The sequence below is a fragment of the Parastagonospora nodorum genome, assembly GCF_000146915.1.
Source record: "Parastagonospora nodorum SN15 chromosome Unknown scaffold_5, whole genome shotgun sequence".
NCBI classification, from domain to species: domain Eukaryota; kingdom Fungi; phylum Ascomycota; class Dothideomycetes; order Pleosporales; family Phaeosphaeriaceae; genus Parastagonospora; species Parastagonospora nodorum.
In genome coordinates this window covers 745672-763048 of record NW_001884553.1, presented here as the reverse complement: position 1 = coordinate 763048, position 17377 = coordinate 745672, and the positions used below count along the sequence as shown (strand labels likewise).

At 52.2% G+C, this 17377-nt stretch overlaps 8 protein-coding genes across 8 annotated transcripts; 5 read left to right on the top strand and 3 right to left on the bottom strand.

Annotated features, from left to right (window-relative positions):
- Positions 1-243: 243 nt before the first annotated feature.
- SNOG_03699 (hypothetical protein) lies at positions 244-891 on the top strand (the record flags this gene model as incomplete). Its single annotated transcript, XM_001794199.1, has 1 exon — positions 244-891. One exon carries the CDS (start codon positions 244-246, stop codon positions 889-891), a length of 648 nt encoding a protein of 215 aa, XP_001794251.1.
- Positions 892-974: 83 nt separating this feature from the next.
- SNOG_03698 (hypothetical protein) lies at positions 975-2441 on the bottom strand (the record flags this gene model as incomplete). Its single annotated transcript, XM_001794198.1, has 2 exons — positions 975-1774; positions 1826-2441. 2 exons carry the CDS (start codon positions 2439-2441, stop codon positions 975-977), a joined length of 1416 nt encoding a protein of 471 aa, XP_001794250.1.
- A 303-nt stretch (positions 2442-2744) lies between these two features.
- Positions 2745-3416, top strand: SNOG_03697 (hypothetical protein; the record flags this gene model as incomplete). The annotated part of the gene is made up of 1 exon (XM_001794197.1): positions 2745-3416. The coding sequence occupies one exon, from the start codon at positions 2745-2747 to the stop codon at positions 3414-3416; it is 672 nt and encodes a 223-aa protein (XP_001794249.1).
- A 418-nt stretch (positions 3417-3834) lies between these two features.
- SNOG_03696 (hypothetical protein) lies at positions 3835-4638 on the bottom strand (the record flags this gene model as incomplete). The annotated part of the gene is made up of 1 exon (XM_001794196.1): positions 3835-4638. The coding sequence occupies one exon, from the start codon at positions 4636-4638 to the stop codon at positions 3835-3837; it is 804 nt and encodes a 267-aa protein (XP_001794248.1).
- Positions 4639-8767: 4129 nt separating this feature from the next.
- SNOG_03695 (hypothetical protein) lies at positions 8768-11431 on the top strand (the record flags this gene model as incomplete). Its single annotated transcript, XM_001794195.1, has 1 exon — positions 8768-11431. The coding sequence occupies one exon, from the start codon at positions 8768-8770 to the stop codon at positions 11429-11431; it is 2664 nt and encodes an 887-aa protein (XP_001794247.1).
- A 400-nt stretch (positions 11432-11831) lies between these two features.
- Positions 11832-12853, bottom strand: SNOG_03694 (hypothetical protein; the record flags this gene model as incomplete). Its single annotated transcript, XM_001794194.1, has 3 exons — positions 11832-12397; positions 12453-12700; positions 12752-12853. 3 exons carry the CDS (start codon positions 12851-12853, stop codon positions 12058-12060), a joined length of 690 nt encoding a protein of 229 aa, XP_001794246.1. The 3' UTR covers positions 11832-12057.
- A 1620-nt stretch (positions 12854-14473) lies between these two features.
- Positions 14474-15166, top strand: SNOG_03693 (hypothetical protein; the record flags this gene model as incomplete). Its single annotated transcript, XM_001794193.1, has 2 exons — positions 14474-14677; positions 14726-15166. 2 exons carry the CDS (start codon positions 14474-14476, stop codon positions 15164-15166), a joined length of 645 nt encoding a protein of 214 aa, XP_001794245.1.
- An 868-nt stretch (positions 15167-16034) lies between these two features.
- SNOG_03692 (hypothetical protein) lies at positions 16035-17174 on the top strand (the record flags this gene model as incomplete). Its single annotated transcript, XM_001794192.1, has 1 exon — positions 16035-17174. The coding sequence occupies one exon, from the start codon at positions 16035-16037 to the stop codon at positions 17172-17174; it is 1140 nt and encodes a 379-aa protein (XP_001794244.1).
- Positions 17175-17377: the final 203 nt, after the last annotated feature.

Sequence of the window (17377 nt, the reverse complement as noted above, 5' to 3'; positions counted from 1 at the left end):
TCTGGGCCGGCGATTTTGACCGTGCATACGTAAATTACTCTGACGTAGCTTCAACGTTTGACATCTTGACGCTTTCGGCAACGACTTGCAAGACGGACTTCCTGCGCGTGGCTGATACAGACTGCACCGCATGACTGAACCGTACTGTGTACGAGGACATTACTCCGGACAATGGTCGAGATTCGCGTTCCACAAAGTTGAGACTATCGGTGCAATACTCGGCTTGCAGCATAAGTGGCAGACATGCTCTCCGCATTTCCACACTTGACCGCAGAGGAGTTTGCTCAAGCATGTTCCGACTTGCGTCGAAGATACCGCGAGCGTGATAGCAGCAGAGGAGATTGGCAGTCAGTGGAAATCATTCCTTCCACCGATACGCCTTATCTGCGGATTGCCAAAGAGCTGCGCGAAGATGCAAAGCACGATGCAGGATTTCATGTTGACAGTGAAGACGACGAAGTAGAAGAAGACGATGATGAAGTCCTTAATACGCCTCGAAAGATTCCAGCACTGATACAGTACGATATCCTCCTATCGCCAGTCTACCAAGTTCCAGTCCTCTACTTCGGCATATCAGACCTGCAGCATCGCTACCCACCGACCATGACCACGCTGTACGAGCATCTGATACCCTCGCAATTCAAGGCCCAAGCTGAGAACACGGGCGTCATGGGCGGCGTCACCATCAACGATCATCCGGCTACCAACCGTCCCGTGTTCTTCATTCATCCTTGCCAGACGGCTGAGGTGATGGAAGCCAGCGTTGGCGACAAAGCCATCACTGCGGAAGAGTATTTGTTGATGTGGATCGGAGCTCTCGGGGGATGCGTTGGGTTGAGTGTTCCGCTCGCTCTGATGCGACAAGAGACGTCTAACACGATGGTGCCATAAATCGTGCTTGTCAGTTGTACATGCAAAGATGCAATTGCTCTACATAAATCTACACATTTAAAATATGATACAAAATCACCATCTCAGACCCTCAACCTCACAGCCGTCCTCTCCAACTCCCCAATATTCCCCATACCCGCCAGGCTCCACTTCTCAGTCACAAAGCTCTCGTTGACCTGATGCCTCACCAGCCCGCTCTCAGCATAATACTCCATGATCGCGCGGGCCTCGGTCTTCGTCAGCCCACCGACTTTGATCACGTCAAGACCCTTGCTTTCGGAGACGAGATCCTTGAGCGACTCTACAACGCGCGCGTCGTACTTCTTGTACGGTTCCCACTGCGGTATGTTGTCGGGAGAAGTTTGTCGGGCCTCGGCGACCTGGATGCAGAAGTCGAGCGCGGGGGAAGTGGGAGAGTTGGATTGCGAAGTTGCGCCTAGAACGACGCCGCCGTTGGGGAGCTTCTTCGCGCCGGAGAGGTGGTCCATGAAGTGTCGGATTAGCGTGAGGTCGTGTGCGTGGATGGGCTTGACGTCGGCGGAGAGGTACTCGGAGTTGCGCATGATGTGCGATAGGCTGTCGATTGCGAGGACGATGGGTGGGCGGCCGGGCTGCGAGAGTTCGTTCCAGAGAGCAGCAAAGACAGGCCACGAGGCTTCGGGGTTGGCTTGGCCGAGGGCAACGAGTTCTTTGAGCGAGGCTCCTGCGGACAGCGGAACGGGGAGATCGTATGTTTTGGAGAGCTTGGTTGCGGCGAGGAAGGGGCCGTTGGCGAGCTGGATTTGCTGGAGGAGGTTCGATGTGTATGTGTCTTGGGTGTATTGCATTGGTTCCGATCCGGGGAGAGGGGCGTAGTCGGTATGCGCGTTGACGATGTCTTGGGCTGGGAAGTGTCAGTCTAGTTTCTTTGCACAATTCTGGCATTGATTCTTACCTTCTGGAAGATTGATGACGAACCACTCCCTCAGATGACCCATAGCTAAGCCTTGAAGGAGCAGTGTTGACTTTCCGCTCATCCTCTCCCCAGACAGTATCCGCCGCAGTGTCTTCTTCGAACTTTCCGCTTCTTTGAATAGCTTCGCCAGTTGGACAGCTTCCTTGCGCATGAGGACTGCTGGTCGTCGGAAAAGACTCCATCCTTGGCTTGTCTTGAACGCTTCCATAGCCCTCAATGCGTCTACTGTGTCCACTGGAAGTCCCATGACCAGACCCTCGTTTTTCTCTTCCAATGCATTGGCCTTGCTCAAATCCTTTAACGACGAAACTTCCAAGGCGTTGTCGTTGCTGAGTATGATTCGCTTCCGCATTGCTTTGCGTTCGCCCTGTGCTGGCCGCTTGCCTGTATCGCCTGTAGCCGCCTTCTTTCCCTTCTTTGTGTTCAATTGTTTGAGACCCTTTTTGGGCGCTGCCGCCATGCCTTTCTTCGTAGGACCTCCGGCATATCGTGTGGACGATGTCGAGAAGAAAGCTGCTCGTGGTGCGATTGCTGGGCGCGCAGCGGCGTCAATGGATAGCTGGGCGAAGCTGCGTAGACATATTGAGGGCGGCATGATGGCGACGTGAAGCTCTTCCGCCTCTACAACGGCGAATGGGGAATCGCAGACTCTTGCAGCATGCGATGCCACCAAATTCGCGGGCGGAGGTCCGCAACGCTAACTTGACATCCCGAACTTTTGTCTTGGCACGAAATTATTTTGGATCGCCAACTTCTTCGAGGCTGCTGGAGAGAACATCTCACAATACCAATTCCACGCACCACAAAATGTCTGACACTAAAATGGACGGCGGCGTCGCGCTCAACGGAGCATCCAACACACACTCCCAGCTCGTCGACAGAATTAACAGCCGGCGCAATGGAACGTCAAGTCACCTACGCTGAATGGAGCCGCATCGATCGCAGACTCGACCGTTTTCCGGTAGACTGTAAGAACAACAAGCTCCAAATATCAGCGCATACTAACATACCCCAGGCCCATTACCGTCGAAAAGCCCACTCCCTTTCACATTCGACCTCGGCAACCTGCTCGCCACAGCAGAGCCCAAACCCCGTCCCCGCCGACGCAGACGAAGAGGTCTTGCGCTCCACCGCCCGCGACGCCGCCCAAGCCCTTGTGAACCAGCTGCTCTCAACCTGCCAAATCAAGTCCAGCGCGGAAGGCGTGCACCTCGTCCTGCCCTCCCCCAGCACCCCACTTCCCCGCGAAAAGCCCATTCCCGCCGTCAAAGAGGCCACCAAATGGGAGCGCTTTGCCGCCAAGAAGGGCATCAAGGACAAGAAGCGCGACGGCAAGCTTGTATACGACGATGCGAGTGGCGAGTGGGTGCCCAAGTGGGGCTACAAGGGCAAGAACAAGGACGGCGAGAACGACTGGCTTGTTGAGGTGGATGAGAGCAAGGAGGCGAAGACGGGCGAGGCACATGATGCGCGTGCGGACAGCCGGAGGGAGCGCAAGGATCGGATGAAGAGGAATGAGAGGAAGCAGAGGAATAACGACAGGGCTGGGAGGAAGAACGGTGCTGCGTAGAGGGTGGATGAGCTGTGAATATGTGCGATATCCTGTTTCGTGGGTTGCATTGGGCGGCGTTCCTGAGATTGTACGTGTGGCGCATATGGTTCAAAAGCTTGCCACGGATCTGCTTCGCCTTTCGTTTCTAGAGGGCGGTTGACTTTTTCTTGGACAAAAACAACTTCATGATCAATGTCTCGCTCCCAACTACTCTTTTCCTCGCTGTCAAACCAATGCAAAAGATACCTTGGGAAATATGGAGAGAAGCCACACGACGATCTCGAGATGCACCATTTTCAAGTTCCAACGCTCAGATGCTGTGTAGCAAATATCGATTTTGTGTGTTCGAGGTGAACTGCATGGGTTCAACAATGTACCAGAGACCCTCAAGCAGACACAATATCTCCCTAGCAACATCAATCCCTCTTCTCCTTTTCTACAACGTATATAAGAAATCCGGTCTCCTATCCCCCATCTCCGCCACCTCCCCCTCACTCTTCCCTTCCATCCACCCATCCCTCTTCCCACTCCTCCTCTTCCTATTCTCCGCCGCCAAAAGCGTCCTCGTCACAATACTCCCGCCAAACAAAAACAGCGTCAAATACGCCAACACAACACCGTGCCCCAGAAAAAACCTTGGCTTATCCTTTTGCCGGTAGATATTCGAGCTCACAACGCCATTCAAGTTGCCCCACCCAATAACGAACCCGAGCGTCACGCCGCGCTTGTACACACCTTCAACGTTGTTGCTGGCCCACGAGATGGTGTTGGCAATGCACGGGTATATGCCCATTGCGCCGAGGAACGTGCCTGCGTACTGCACGCCAGGTCGATTGGAGCCGAGAAGCATTGAGAAACCGATCATGCCGAGCAGTGAGATGCCGATGTTGCATAGACCGCGCTGTTGCGTGCGGTCGGCGAGCCAGCCAATGAAGACTGTCACAACAGCAGCAGCGGCATAAGGTGGTACGCTCAAGAGATTTGCTGTCGTTGCTTTGTATCCGAGCTGAGAGATGATGGTGGGGAGGAAGAGCGAGAAGGCATACAGAGCTCCGTCGGCGCCCATGTAGATGATGGCGAACATGAGCGTTTTCCAGTCTTTGACAGATTGCCAGAAGTACTTTGTTTGGAAGGATTCGTGGGATGCAGAGGCTTGCTTGTCGGCGCGCAGACGGCGGAGGACACGCGCGCGGTCGTCGGGGGTGAGGAAGGTGGCTTCGGCGGGGAAGTCGTGGACCATCCAGTATGAGACTATGCCTACTAATATTGTAGCGAGGCCTTCCAGGATCTGTAATGAAGATTAGTCTGAGCTTATTCTGGGCAGTGTAGTGTAGCGGAACGTACAAAGATCCATGCCCAACCTGGTTTTCCTCCAACTCCGCCCATCCGAGCGATTCCTGCCGCGAGGAGACCACCGAATGATCCTGCGAGTGCGGCTGCGGAGAAGAAGATTGCGGCACGGAGGCCAAATTCGGATCGTTTATACCAGCATGAAAGTATATAGTTAACACCTGGGAATAGCCCTAGAAGTCGTCGTCAGCTCTGATCTTGCAAAAGTTATCCTAGACGGCTCACTTACCAGCCTCAGCAACACCCAACCACCATCTCGCCGTCATCAATCCCGCATAATTATGCACCAGCCCCATACAAGTCATGCAAATCCCCCAAAGCACCATAATAATCGGCAAGAAGATGCTCGGCCGATACCGTTTCAAGAGTACATTCGTCAATGGTTCAAACACCGAGTAACTGACAAAAAAAATAGTCAAGCTCTCGTTGTACTGGCTATCAGTCATTTTTAGGTCTTGCTGCAAGCCGTCGAGTTTCGCATTGCCGATGTTGGTACGATCGAGGAAGGAGATGAGGTACAAGAAGGAAAGCCAGGGGAGGAGCTTGAGGTCGAGTTTCCAGAGGAGTTTGCGATCCTGGAGATGTGTCAGTATCGTTTCCAGAAAAATTGAAGAGAAGGTGTACATGAGCAGCGCGTTCTTCCTCACTCAATCCAGCATCAGGATCCGGTAAGTTTTCAATCGTATGTCGCAGCCCTGGATCTTCCACATGATCGTGTCCGCTTCCAATCTTCTTCTCTTCGCTCGCACCGTCGCTGAGTCTTTCTGCTGCGGAAGCCATTTCGAATCACTCCAGACGGACGGTTGAGTCGAATTACTGAAGTCAAGTCGCGTCGGCGAAAGTGCTAGTTCATGGGAATGGCACACCCCTCTTAAGCCCGCCCATCAACAAAACGTCACTATACCATCTCATCCACTCCCGGGGTTCCTTCATCCGGCAGCCCGAGGCTATACAAGAACCTATCACCTTCCAAAGCAACTCTGCTATTCCCCCCGCGTAACTCCACACCAGCGTTTCTTAGCGCGTGTCGATCACATCAATCAGCATGGCCCGCTGCCGTTCAGCAAGGATCGGATGATACTTCTAGAGCCGTAGCGTCGACTTTTGGCTAGAAATATGGGCATTCCATTTGCTCACGTCATGGTGGTTTGATGCCGAGCAGAGAGGCTTGGTGATGCTTCGGTTGCTTGCCAATGGGGGTGCGGGGCGATCTCCCCAAGTAGCGTGCTCTTGTGACGTGCTTCTTTGAACCACTGGAGTATGGCGCGACGAATCGTGCTTGTTTACAAATCCAGTACTACTGGCCGTTTATTAGCAATAAGCAAGGCTGCGCTGTTCAGGACTTTACAGAGTACTGATATACGAATGTAATCCGGCTGGTGTCAACAGGCCTAGCAACAATCATCAATGGTCGCCCAGGGATTTTCATATGACGATACAATAACCCGAATTTTTAGTGCAATGTTAAGTACTAAATATAAATCGAAAGTATCACTGGATAGTCTTCAATGCTTTATAAATCTATTTTGCCCGCGTCAAGATTCCGCAAAAGCATCCACGTTGACTGTTCGACGACCACTGATTATTATCGGGGCTGGTGGTATATAACAGTTAGAGCGTCATTGGGCGATAGAGCTAGGAGTTTGAGAAACCGCACTCAAATTTTTGCAGGTATCAATGATCTGATCTCGACCTGGGTCAGAAGGCAATACATATTAGCTGTAGTACTAGCTTCTCCTCGTTCACTACCTTTATCCGAGTCATCTTGCTTCTTTTCACGGCATTTGTAGAGTCCTCATTATTGCTTGTAGGCAGAGCATTCGCACCAGTCTTTTCAGGAGAAAATTCATGGGAAGAGAAATGATGGCAATGATAACAATGAATGCAGCTAAGGCAAACACGACTTGGGACGACTTATTATGGCTGCTGCCGCATGGCTTCCAATGTGACTGCGAGTGTCTCCAGAAAGCTATGCATTGTAACCTCCCAAGTTCAGAAAGGCGTAATTTGCGTTGGCAACAGGAACGACATGGTTTAGTTAGCGAAATTGCCACCTCTTCCAGAAAAGTTCAACGTCATAGGCAAGCTGAAGTATGGTTTCCCGGCATATTTACCGACGTGACGGATGCGTTCCGTGTTCGTCCTACCGTTGCTACAAGGTGGTAATGAGATGGAGCCCAAGACTATTGCGATGGCAACGACAGGGCCACTGCATTGTTAGTGAGAAAGCCATACCCCACGTGTGATTACGTACCTGATGAAGAAGAGCTACCTCAAGGTAGTGCGGTCTGGTATGCTCCATCCTGGCAGAGGACCAAGCAGATATGCCATGGCCAGCACAGAATGATGCCCAAGTAGACGCCGATCTTCTCTGGCATTACTAGCTCTACGGTCGAGTCGGAGGTCAAAGACCCGAGCAGTTGGTGCCTTGAAATGAACAGGATCTGCCGAATGAGGGATAATATTTTGGGTTTGATAGCTGATCAATAACATACCACGAACATGGCAAACATCAGAAAGACCATAGCACTTGAGTTGGAAAAGCCGTAGCATGTCAACAAGCAGGCTGTCACGAGCCAATATCCCTGCTCCCGAGCGTCAAGGCTGCTTGTGACGTTTATGAGAGTCGTCATCACAACTGAGCTGTCAAGAGCTTGGACAGATAGGCAAAGCCATACTCAAGCAATGATCGTGTGCCTTCTGGATTGGCCGTGGTCTGGGACCACTGCTGCGGCTGCAACCCCCACAGGGCTGTTCCCCGTTGAACTCCTATCGCTGTCGACCATGGAGATTATCGTCCACTAATATGACTTGCGCTGTCCCGCTTCAAGCGAAAGTTCGATGAAGGGCGCTAGCGTACAGCTTATACCAACTCGAAACAAACACTGAAGCAGAGAGGATAGGAGAGCAGCGAGAACGTGTAATGCAGATTATGAAGAATGAAAGAATCTGGATATTTTTCTCGGCAACACGACACGATCGTTTTCGTAAGGTACAGCTATATCGAGAGCGTCCAGTGTGAGCTGATGATGAGTGCGTGCGAAGGCGCCGCGTCCTCACGATTAGTTACGTTTGATGAGCATGCAGGGCAAAGACGCCAAACCGCGGGTATGACATCTTTTGCTGCACATGCGTTCGGTTACCAAGGAAGACGCTGCATGTATCACCTGTCAGGAGGTCATTTAGGGCTGGTTAGGATGAGTTGGGAGTGAATGGCGAGTCGGATGGTGTGCGCTAGTGAGAGCCGGAATCGCGGTAGGACCATCTGTCCGCCCCTGCGTTCGTAATTGCTCATCTCGATCACTTTCCGACAAGCATCAACATCTTCCATCTTTTTCATGAACATCTTCAGCGTCATCGCACGCGCGGTGAAACGATCGAGGTCGTTCTGTAAGGAGTAGCTACTCGAGCTCTAGTCTTGGAGCCCACTGGATGGGACCCCAGCGATCCGCACACATTTGGCGACCTCGACTGCTCCGCGCGAGGGCAATCGGGGCTCTACTCTTTCCCCAAAGAAGCAGAGAGAGCCACGCTTCGACGCTCCGCTGGTCGCGCGCCACAGTGCAGTAGAGTTGAAAATAGTGAAGAAGTGGCAGCCGTTGGCCCTTCTTCTCTGCGATGCAACGCGGCCCGCAACGGTGAGGTAGCAGCCGCCTCATCAAACGTGGCGCTACGAAAGTAAGTGTGAGGAGATACTGGTCAGTGTTCGCATACTTTCGGCCGTTCAAGAACTGTTCTTTGAGCCTCATATTTAACCTTTTGTGAGGTTTGAAGATGCCTGCGTGTTAGTGCCCCATGTTTGAGGTGATTGGGGCTTCTTAAACACGACCCTGTCGCGTGCTTTCCTTTGACGTCAAACTTCCTCGATCCGATCGCGCTTTCCTTCATTGCGATTCGTAGCTGCGCTCCACACGCGCACGCTTTCCAGTCTTTACCTACTGTCTTTACCATACTGACTCTCATTCGTCGCGCACTCCTTACTGTCTAATTTTACAACACTTCACACAACAATCCAACTAATGACTTCTCTGGACTTCGACACTGCGTTGCAGACGCCCGACAACGACGCGTCGAGCGTGCATCTGTGTGAGCTCGTCACAGCTGGCGTTCAGAGCGATGAGGGATTACCTGCTGTCGCCGAGGAATATCTACGCGCCTTCTGTAATACAAGCTTGTCGTACTTACGGCGAAGATGGATCGGAATGGCGCTGGCGGCTATGCTAGATGCGTCTTCCGAAGTGGTCGGCCACATGGAATCTGTGGAACAGCAACTGCAAGGGCTGGGCGACGTCATTCTCAACCCTAAAGAGCGCGAAGAGACCAAATTTGTCGCGGGTCTTGTCATGAGGCAAGCACTTGAGCAACACATCGACTTTTCCTGCTTCTGGCGGTCAGACAAAGTGAGAAACAGCGCAACAAACTTCCCTGGAACTTCCGGACCTCAGTGGATGCGCAAGTTCCACAGCTTTCTCGACACATTAGGCGTTCTGCATCTTGCCAACCCCATCACTGATCCTTATATGGCCTACCCTGCAGCGGTTGTGGGCTCGGATGGCTTCCAATGGGGCTGCATCGGCAAAGGCGCGCCTGTTCTTATCGCGCAGAAGGACCACCTCACGATGCTCTTTCCCGACGAGTCCCAAAGGGAAGTTCAGTTCCTAGACGTGCCAGTCGCCAACATCAACAGCACAAAGACCCAGCGCTCGGCACCTCTCCATGATTCGCAATCGCGCCAGACGGACTACCAACCCTGGGACCTCGTCATAACGCTCAAACACAATGCAGAGACGTTCCGCCTTAACTCATCGCAGCGCAGCGCGACCGAGCTTACGATAATGTTCACAGACGCAGATGCAGCTAAACATTGTGGAATGGCTATTGAGGACCTTCAACAAAGCCATGGCACGCAACGTACGGTGTGTCGCAGCAGTCCCATAGCAATCACCAGATCCCAACGATCACAAAGCTCGTCCGATCAGCTCGGCAAAACACCAATAGACGCAGTACGGACCCCAATGCGATCCCCAAAACTTGATGCGCCCAAATCTGTATCATCAGCCTTGGACAGTTTAACCTTGGACCAACCCATCTCGAACAAGAAAACGTACGGCAACGGCAAACTACCCAAGGTCTCCCAAGCTCTAAAGATCAAAGCTTCTCAACAGATACACAAGCCATCAGAGGACGTTGACATGGAAGATTCGAGCGCAGAGATGTCTTCGCCATCAGAAGCAGCGCCCGAGCCTCGCAGAACCAGGAAAACAAGCGCCGCTTCTCAACGTCGTTCAACCATCTCTCAAAAGAAGGCCAACAACAAGCGAAAAGCAGAAGAGGATGACGCGTTTGTCCCAAATGCTCAGAAGATGGTGAAGAAAAGCGCGCCAAAACGAAACTCTGTTGCAGAGCCGACTACCGGCAACACAAACTCGAAGAAGGCCACACAACGACGTAGATCTAAAGAGATTGTAAAGTCCGACTCATCGGCTGCGGCCTCGCGAACGTCACTCATTGGAGGTCTGTTAGGCTTGCAGAACCCCTCTGCCACCAAGTCAGCACCGTCCTTGGCTCCACCTCCACCTTCCACGCCACCCCGCCGCAGATCCCTGCCAGGCCGCCAGCCGCGCACGCCCATGGAGCTACGTAAGAATCTGAGAAGGCCTGCTCCTTTAATACTGATATCTCCCGTTGGAGACAACGAAGATGACGGCCCTCCGACTGGCGCAACCGACATAGCGATTCTCTCCAGCAACAGTAAAGCTGTACCTGCATCTCCACGTGCAGAGTCTACTGCCATCTCTGGACATGCTGACTCCTTCGGTATTGATCTCGAAAAGTTGACTGCACAAATACAAATCATGAAATCTGATCCCTTCAAGAAGCGTCGCGAAGGACTGAAGAGGTCTTCCTTCACCCGGCGTTTGACAGGAGACGATTTGCCAGTTGAGCAACCGTCCACAATCCACGCCCCACGGCAGTGGAAAGCTGGGGATGAGAACGAACCACGTAGCTCCCCTATCGAGTTAATCTTTCCGGCCAGAGCTGGGAGCGAGCCCCTCCCGGAGCCCTCTATGGGCGACTCAATCCTTGCGGCTCCACAGCAAGCTGTTGACGATACCCAGACACAGCATGATGTCGAGGCTCAGGATGATGTTGACATGGACGGCGATGATACCTTGATCGACGGCGATGATACCTTGGTCGACGGCGACGATACCTTGGTCAACGACGATTCAGAAGAGCACCTGCCAACCTACAAGGATTCGCCCCCCAACATCTATTTCCGCTCGTCTCCACCAGAGTTGGGCACACCAAGCAGCCATAGCTCGACGTCTGCTGAACATGAGCCTTCTCCACGCACTCCTCCCCGTAGCTCTCAGGCCGAGGAAATGGAGTGGGAGGCCACGCTCCAGCCGCATCAGCGCGATATGCATGACTTGCTTATGCGCGTGTCAAAGCGTGTGCTCCGCCATGTCGTCGACAATGAGACTGCTGTAACCGACATCGCGGACGTCTACGCCAACGATGGCGAGCACTACGTCAACGAACTCCTCCAGCGCCAGGAGACCGAGTGCAAGCAGCTCTGGAACAACATGAACGGCAACAAATCAGCCCTGAAGAACGAGATGGGCACTTCCCTCGCGGCTTTGGCAACAGAGAGGAAGCGCATCGGCAGCGTCCACTAGCCGCGCATACACATTAGATCACGCTTGCGATATCAAATCATGACATAGATATTTACGACGACAAGTTGCCACGACAGCGATGGAGAGGCTTCGAATTTCGGGTTTTTAGTTATGCGACGGGATTGTGCGAGCCTTTGTTGATATGATGACGAACTTTACGAAGGACACGACTTTTCACTTCTCAAGTACAATACTTATCTAGGAAGGCCCTTCATAGGGGCGCTTAATACATAATATAATTCATTTAACACATACGCAATGCACATCACGAGCATATTTGTTGGATACAATCTGAACGTGACTGTAGCGCAATAACATAGATCATCGCCACTAGAACAGCAGCTGATGCCGAGAACCTGAGAGTGATACATCCCGGAATGGACATGATAGAATCACGAAATAGGTTTCATTCCTTCATTATGCATATCAACTAGCTCTACCTTCTTGCTATATCTTATGAAGCCTTTTCAACACCTCTCCTACTCGCATACTGCTTCTGCGTCTATTGAAAGCTCTTAAGCAGCTCCTGCAACTGCGCATAAGTATCCTCCGGGTTCTTGACCTTGTGTCCAATCGTCCTCTCATCGCTATAAATCTCCCAATCATTCCCGCCCTCATACGCCTTATCACCATAGAAGTGAATCTTGTCGTACACAACGCCACTGCGCGTCTTCTCCTCGGCAACGTGCTTCAAGCAGTACGTCTTGTCCCAGCCAGTGGGGAACACGTCGAAGGAGATTTGTCCGCCGATGGAGTAGGTGAGGCCGAGGTCGGGGAAGGCTTTCTTGAGCGCGGCGACCATGGTGGGGCGGATGTTGTGCTCGATGTCGTAGGCTTGGTAGTCGTTGCGCTCTTGGACGGAGGCGTTGCGGCCGATGGGCGAGACGTTGATCATGCCGTTGCGGAACTCGACGAAGGTGCCGCGCTTGACGGGGATGTCGAGGTCGGCGATGTAGTGCAGGATCCTGGGGGAGATGTTGTTAGCTACGCGCTGCTCAGATAGCTTTGGAGTTTGACATACCATTTTACGAGCTTGTTGTACTGCTCCTGGCCAATCCAGGAAATGAAGCTCTGGCTGGGCAGCTCCTCGCCGAGGCGGTATGCGGTCAGACCGTTCTCGGCGAAGCAGAAGTCGAAAAGCGATGTGACGTTTACGTTGGCGGTCGCGAGCTGTTCTTGCTGCTTGACGAGGTTGGAGCCGCCGACGAAGCCAATGGCGACCTTGTGGCGGAGCTCTGAGAGCAGCTGGAGCATCTCGGGCTTGACAAGCTGTTGTAGCTGTCAGTATGTCTCCACCGTTCTGAAAGTAGAGAGACATACCTGGCGAGGCTTTGTGAGTGTGTCATCCACATCGAAGAGAACGATGGTGTTCTTGACCGGACGCTGGTCAAGCGTAGGGTAGATTGATGCCGCTGCAGCCATTGTGGATGTTATGTCGTTATTCGTGTTGGAATCAAGTTTCCCAGTCCAATTTATAGGCTGAAAAGATCAATTGGTAGCTCAAACAGTCGAACAGGTGTCTTTGAGCAAAGCAAGGGAGCAATGGTGGATTTGATGTTTGGAGATATAAATCTGGAGGGGCATGCAGCCATTGGCGATCCTCACCGCAGTTTGACGTGGGGTGTACCTGCCTTAACTACATTTGGCCGGGCTAGCCGGCTGGACCCTGAACTTGTGGTCACGATGGTTCCTCAATGAAGCTAATTCCTCGAGTTGCTGCAATCTGTTCACTGAAGCGTTCGTATGGTGAGTCAATTCGATCCCTAGCTCAGGGGCATCTCTCTTTTGCTACCTCTTCTGACCAAGGGCACAGTATCGAACGCGTAGTGCTATGAGCCGAAGAGGAAGTGCTTTCGTCTGCACGTGAAGGCCTCTTCCTTGTCATTCGAATCACCAAAGATTCGCATCATCAATCTCCCAGATGATGTCCTACCGCATAGCCTATAGTGGTACGCGATGTGACGAACACCGATCTGCCTGGACTTTTTGAAGCCCTCTCTGGAGCACCGTACTCCCATCCAATGTCCGTACATACATTTGCATCTCGTAAAGAATAGATCTGGACTTTTCGGGTTCCTAGTCACAACGTTGTACAATTCTTCAGTACCTCCTCAATTTCCTTGATTCGGTTATGAAGACGTACACAACCAAGGACCTCAGTCGCATACAACCAGGCTCCGACACCGCGTCTCAACAGCAGTGTTCCAGCAAGAGAATCCCAAGTTTTCTTGATCTTCAAACGCGTATAACAGTAAGAGATGGCACCTACCTACTGCGACTCAGGAGGATCCTGCATGGTGGACACGAGACTGCCCTGTCTTTGCGAACACCACCACTTCATGGCTTACTCGAAACGCAGCCGCATCCCTGGGAACAGAACAGACAGGCTTTGCATGCGACTTTGGTCATCACCGATGTTAGATTCAGGCTTAACATGTGATGCGCCAGTCGGTACGGCCCGTGAGGTACTTGCGATCGGAGTCGAGCTCATTATCCGGCATCTAGTCATATGGGGACTCCGATTGATCAAGCGAAGAAAGGCAGTGCTTGCGAAAATGTCTTGGGCACCTGTCGATCAGGCCGTTGTTGCGCGCTGTGCCACGGCGGGAGGAGTGTAATGGCGGGGCAGAGTGAGCCCTGCATGGACTCCGCCCTCCGATGTCGTTGATCCTTGTACAAAAGATACGCGTATTCATTATACATAAGGTCGGATCGGAAAGACGCAATGTTGGGCGCAATTCTGGCATTCATTGACTTTCCAAAACTGCCAGCCCTGTCCCTGCATGGAATGTGGGTCGATCTGAGCTAGCAACCCTAACAATAGCAAAATACGCCAAACAACGTCACTGTTCCGCAGGCGCCCGCATAGCTTCGTGCGACGATCATCAAACAATCGACGCAAGCCGGTTGTTGCACACATACTTCGAAATCGGTCGACGTGCGAATAAATCTGAAACTTGTGGAACTGATATACTAAGGAACTTACTCGACTTGGTTGAGAGACTGGAGAGCTCTGGCAAAGGAGCTTCACAACAGCACAACATGTCGACAGCTACCTCACACGACCACCACAACAGCCAACTTCTTCCGCCAAGCCCACCGCCATCACCACCCTCTACACGTCGAAGACAGAGAAAAAGACACGACTCTTTCGAGAAGCTCGCCAATACTCCAATACCATCTCCGCCGGGATCTCCAACACATGGACCTGTCGCAGACGATGAAGAAGACTCATCCCTCCGAAAGGTATGCACAAACCTTCGACTAACTGTAGCTCCCTACTAACAGACTCAGATAATCCTCACGCCCTTTCTCTTCATCTCCTTCATCCTCTCTCTTAGCTTCGTCAACCTTCGTGACCGAGCACATCGCACATACGCGCACTCCAACACATCTCTCCTGACGTACCTATACCCGTCGAGTTGGTGGGACGCAGAACCGTATCAAGACCCTGACGACTCGAGATGGGGCATGAGAGGTGCCGCGTCCCACGTAGGGCCGGATGACGCAATAAGCCCAAGTCAAGGTGGACAGAGTGAAGGCGGGAAGAAGAAAAAGAAGACATGGCATCTGAATAAGAAGATCAGGAAAGTCGTGAAGCTAGAAGTTAGCGATGCATTTGAGATGAGTGGGAAGGTTATGTTAGGCATGTGTGTGATGTTGGTGGTGGGTTCGATTGTGTTTTGGATGGCGGCGAAGTGGATGTTGGCAACCATGACGGGCATGTTGTCCTGAGCAAGACAATCGTGGTGAACACGATTGTGAGGTTTCAATTTCGGAGGCTACAGCATTTTTGAACATCTACTAGCGTGCTGTGGTGTCTTCATGCACATGCGGCGTAACGATACACTACTGGTATGCAGGCAGGATGTGATGGATCACGACTGACGACCCTTATGATGTAGCAAAGTTTTATAGATAGTAGTCAAATGAACATAAATAACCAAGTTCTCTCTCGAACTAGTGAAAGAACTGGGCAAAAGCATAAAGCCTACAAAAATTGCAAAAAGTTCAGAGCCGATTATAGTCCCGATTGAGGGATCGGACTCGTACATCTTTCCACTATCGCTCACGATTAGGCAAGCAAAGGTAGGAGTGGGTGTATATGAGACTCATGCGATTGGGCTGTATCTCAAACCATCTTGTAACTGATTGAGGCGAAGTGATGGCTAATTATTGGAATTATACAGGCAGTTGTTGCAGTGAGCCGCCATATCGGATCGAGGATTATGGAGAGATTGGCGTGGGATTTGGCCAGGATGGCGCTCTTGCTATGGTCACAAAGCAAAGGGCTTGGTTACATGGCAAAATTCAGGAACGTACAGGGCTAGGCAACGTCGCATTCGCTGCAGAATGGTGGACAGACATTTCCGTAGAGCGCGTATAGATACAGCAGTGGAACCATAGTGCAAGCTACCTATGCTAATGTCGTCAATCTTCGATGCTGTGGTGTGAAGTTGCGTGAAGAAAGACGTTGGAGTCCGAGCTTCCATCCGATCACAAGCCGAGGTTCGCGAGCGCGGTCAATGTCAACCACCGCGTCACCCGTCCCGAGCCATCAACACCAACAACTCGTCGCAGTCTCTCTACGCCCCTCACAAGCATGGCCACTCCAGCGCGCTACGCGTATCCGTTCGCATCGTCGCCCGACATCATCCGGTCACATCAGAAAGATGCATACTTCAGCGGTGTACTCCTGGAACAGCTATCTACCCTTTTGCGCAAACTGTATGGCGCACGATTTGCACACACATACATATCAGAGACACGAGTGATAGGAGAGCTTTTGTATCTTGGCCTCACGACAGCAATAGGGAATCGGACCTTGGGCGAAGAGTACACCGACATTGTGCAAGTTGAGAGCGAAAGCGGACAGTTACCAGCGCTAGGGAGAAGAGCAGGATACATATTGAGCTGCATACTGGGACCATACTTGCTTGGAAGAGCACTTCCAGCATTCAGGAGGCGGATAAGAGCGAAACTGGAAGCAAATTTGAGATACTATGCACGACAACAGGCGCGCGCACAACAGCAGGCAAAGGAGAGCGGCAGCACGAAGCGCATATCGAACCCGATCGCCATGCGATTGCAGAACTACATCCTCCAGAACCTCGACACAATCACATCCCCATCACCGATATACGCGCTGTCGCTAGCGACCTTTTACTTCTCCGGAAGCTACTACCACCTCTCGAAACGGATTTGGGGGCTACGATACATCTTCACAAGACAAGTGCAAGAAAGCGACCAGCGCGCAGGATACGAAGTACTTGGCGTGCTTCTAGTCCTGCAGATGGCAGTCCAGGGCTACCTGCATCTGCACAACACCATGACCAGTGCCCCTAATAGGGTCACTTCGGATCTTCCCACGAGCACATCAGCTATGGTAGGAGGCGGTGCAGAAGTCAGCCTTGACCCAAACGCATACAGCGCCAACAACGCGCTGCTATTCGATGCCACGTTACCTCCTGCATCAGCGCCCTCAGATTTGCAGAAGTGGACGCATACGCCTGCCGCGGACAAGCCGCGCTACGAGCTGACCGATGAGGAAACGATGGGCTGGATTGGCGGAGGAAACAGGAAGTGCACGCTTTGTCTGGAGGAGATGAAAGATCCGAGTGTGACGACATGTGGGCATGTGTTCTGCTGGACTTGTATAAGTGACTGGGCGAGAGAGAAGCCCGAGTGTCCGCTGTGCAGGCAGAGTTGTCTTGTTCAGCATGTGCTTCCGCTGCGAGGATGATTTAGATACCAACAACGACTATGTTCGACACCCCTAGCTTCGTCCGCATGTTCTTCGATCTTGCTTTTTCCTTCTTGGCTGTTGGGATGGTATTCCGTCGATCCTACTACACCCTGCATGCTGCGACCCGTAGCCCTAGTCACACGGGAACGCGTTCAGACGCGTCTTTCCAACCATCGCCACCGCACTTATTTACTTCACTC